This window comes from Monopterus albus, unplaced genomic scaffold (genome assembly GCF_001952655.1).
Source record: "Monopterus albus unplaced genomic scaffold, M_albus_1.0 scaffold72.1, whole genome shotgun sequence".
In the NCBI taxonomy this organism is placed as follows: Eukaryota; Metazoa; Chordata; class Actinopteri; order Synbranchiformes; family Synbranchidae; genus Monopterus; species Monopterus albus.
This window is the reverse complement of record NW_018127952.1, coordinates 2,501,376-2,504,079: the sequence shown is the minus strand read 5'-3', so window position 1 is coordinate 2,504,079 and position 2,704 is coordinate 2,501,376. Positions and strand designations below refer to the sequence as shown.

Sequence of the window (2,704 nt, the reverse complement as noted above, 5' to 3'; positions counted from 1 at the left end):
TCTTTCCCTGCAAAACCATGGCTATTTGGAATGAAAAAAAACTGAAACTGCATTAAAGAAATTCACATTAGCAAGACATTAAATAAAAAAATAAAACACCTATGCATGGTAATTCACTCTCTGTTAGGAGAATAAGCGAGGTGACATATTGAGGATGTTGTTTCAAGGCAGTCCTCCAGGACACCAAAAATATAAAAATGGTATGGACGCGTTCACTTATCTGCACTCACTCACTCACACTGGCGTTAGGTTTTCTCTTGCAGCGTCACGGACAGGGACCCAAAACATTAAACATCGCTTTGCAGCACAGGGGTCTCCACACTGGACAGGCAGGGGCAGGCAAGTCTTAACACCATTCCAGATTATTATGCCAAACATTCTATCTGGCATTGCTCTCTTGGGAACACATCTCCAGTGTTAGAAAGCCAAGTCATTAACTGCTCTGACACGAGCTGGAAACAGCTCGAAACTTTGAGCTACTGCTGCTGCCAACTTGTTCATCCAACTGGTGGTGTGGTGGTCAAAGGGTTGGGGTTAAGGCATTGGATAGTAACATTGAGAGGCTGTGATTTAATCTCCAGAGCACATCGCACTGGTTTCTCTTGTTGCTCCAAAGCAACATCCCCTAGTGTCCACTGGTACAAAGTCCATTATTAAGATCAAGAACTTTAAATAACCCCCCTCCCCCAATCCACCTCGTTTTGGTCTCACCTTTTTTAAACATTAGCTTTAACTGCAATTTCCTTCCCATGCACATGACAAGTGTACTTTTCTGTCCATACATTCAGTGTATGTTTTAGAATTAGTAAGAAAACAGGTGGCAACCGAGAGATAAATAGCATAAATAGTATCTTGTTTTTTCAGCCCATTTACAAGTATCAGGTTGCCAATCATTCTCACAAAGCCAAAAGGAGAAGAACTGCATGAGAGTCAAGAGACTGTAGTGTGTTTCGATAACAGCGTGGTTATGAAGACTGATTTCACCGAGCAGCATGAGCAGAAATCATCCTCAGAGAACACAGTGCAGCAGGTGTCTCTGGTCTTCTGGTCTCTGAGGCCCAGGTCCCAGTGCCAGGGTCAACCTCTATTTTTTTTTAATTTTTTTTTTTTTTTTTGAGGGGGTGCATGGGCCAAACGGCAGACTGATGCTCTCTGTGCCTGTAAGTGAATAAAGGCAGTTATACTCTTGGCTCTTTGTGTGTTTAGGTTTACATTCAGACCCGTGTCAAGAATGACCAAGAGGGCTGTTGTGTCAAAAACGAGTTGGTAAACTAATGAGGGGCAAACCACTGGGACTTGACAAGATGGGGAAATATGATTTTGTGAATCAAACAAAGAAATCACAACAGGTCCAATGCGACAAGGCTCCACAGAAGATCCATCTCTTCTTTCACAAGAGAAACCGGAGTAAAAAAATATGGCAAAAACAAAAAGAGAAAACTGCGGGTATCTGATGGGGGGAGGGGGGTGTATCCTCTGCAAAATTCCAACAGAACGGTTCCCCATTTGGCGGACTGGCCTGCAAAACATTCCCACACATCTTGGAGAGGAAAAATAAAAGAAAAAAGAAAGACATGTCTTGTACATCTCAACTGGCCCCTCCAGAGGACAATTCAATCAAGCTCTTTCGGTCATCTCCCTCTTTTATTCTGAATGGGGCCTTATTGATTTCTGAAATCACAATCAACTGAGCCAGACACTTGGAACGTTTCAAGCCGGTGGGAGAATAAATCATTTGTGCCTCTGCGTGTTCTTCTTCCGTTTTCGCTTGAAGAAACAACAGCACCTGCAGACAGAGACACACACTGAATCAATATATAAATAAGACAAGCTTCAGATGAAGCAAAAGAAAGAACAAACAGGAGTGTACTGCTTCAATTAGTTTGTTAAACATCACAAGCTTGTTTAGAGTCTTCCAAATCTGGACAGAAACAAGTTTTTTTGGGATCATCATAATAAGAACTGCAGCTACCAGAAGGTATAATTAGTAACATTAGCATCAAGAACAAGATGGATGCACCAAGTGTTTGTATGCTTGGTCACCTCCCACCATTTTTAAAAACTGAAAAATGGCAGAGGGGGACTAGACTACAAACTGCTGCAGTGACTCTGAAGGCAATATTTCTCCTATGCAAAAGTAAAAAAGTGCAGTGCACACAAAAAGCACAAGACACGGTGAGCCTGAACAGTCAACAGAAACACACAAAGACGAAAAAAAGCTGTGGATCAAGACACAGGACAGTGACTGGGTACTCTTACATTTAATCATCAATAACAAATAATAGTGCAACATGCAACAAGAGATTATAGACCTCTAATGTGCCAAAAAGGAGCGAAATCTAACTACTGACAAATATTACAAGGCCCACAAAAAAAAAGACGACTGAGCACTTCTTGTTTATTCTTTCTGCCCTGCTGTAACATCTGTTCAAGTTTTAAGTTAGTCTGCCTGCTCACTGCAGCATGGTTTAATGTATTAATTACTCATTTGCTATTTAACACTGAGTGGCACTGGGGGGGGGGGCTTGATAGTGCACATGGCAAATGGTGTTCTTGGGGGTATATAGCACTACTATACCAGTGAGTCTAGTTCAAATTTTTAACCAACTTCACTGGGCCCAGCCTAGGCTGGTCTGCTCCCTGTCCCATGAGTCTGAAGTGGACTAGCAGAGGGACTCACCACAGGTTGAGTATTTTCACGCAG

At 42.2% G+C, this 2,704-nt stretch overlaps 1 protein-coding gene across 8 annotated transcripts in view; it reads right to left on the bottom strand.

The window, feature by feature from the left end:
* Positions 1–1,112: 1,112 nt before the first annotated feature.
* Positions 1,113–2,704, bottom strand: part of csnk1g1 (casein kinase 1, gamma 1) — a 37,473-nt gene continuing 35,881 nt past the window's right edge. For 4 of the 8 annotated variants that reach the window (XM_020605810.1, XM_020605811.1, XM_020605806.1 and 1 more), the window contains 2 exons: positions 2,681–2,704; positions 1,113–1,786 (listed from right to left, as the gene is read on the bottom strand). In XM_020605810.1, the coding sequence (XP_020461466.1) occupies positions 1,732–1,786; positions 2,681–2,704 (79 nt within the window). In that variant the 3' untranslated portion in view covers positions 1,113–1,731. The remainder of the gene's footprint in view (positions 1,787–2,680) is intronic. The other 4 variants (XM_020605813.1, XM_020605814.1, XM_020605808.1 and 1 more) reach the window with 1 other exon arrangement.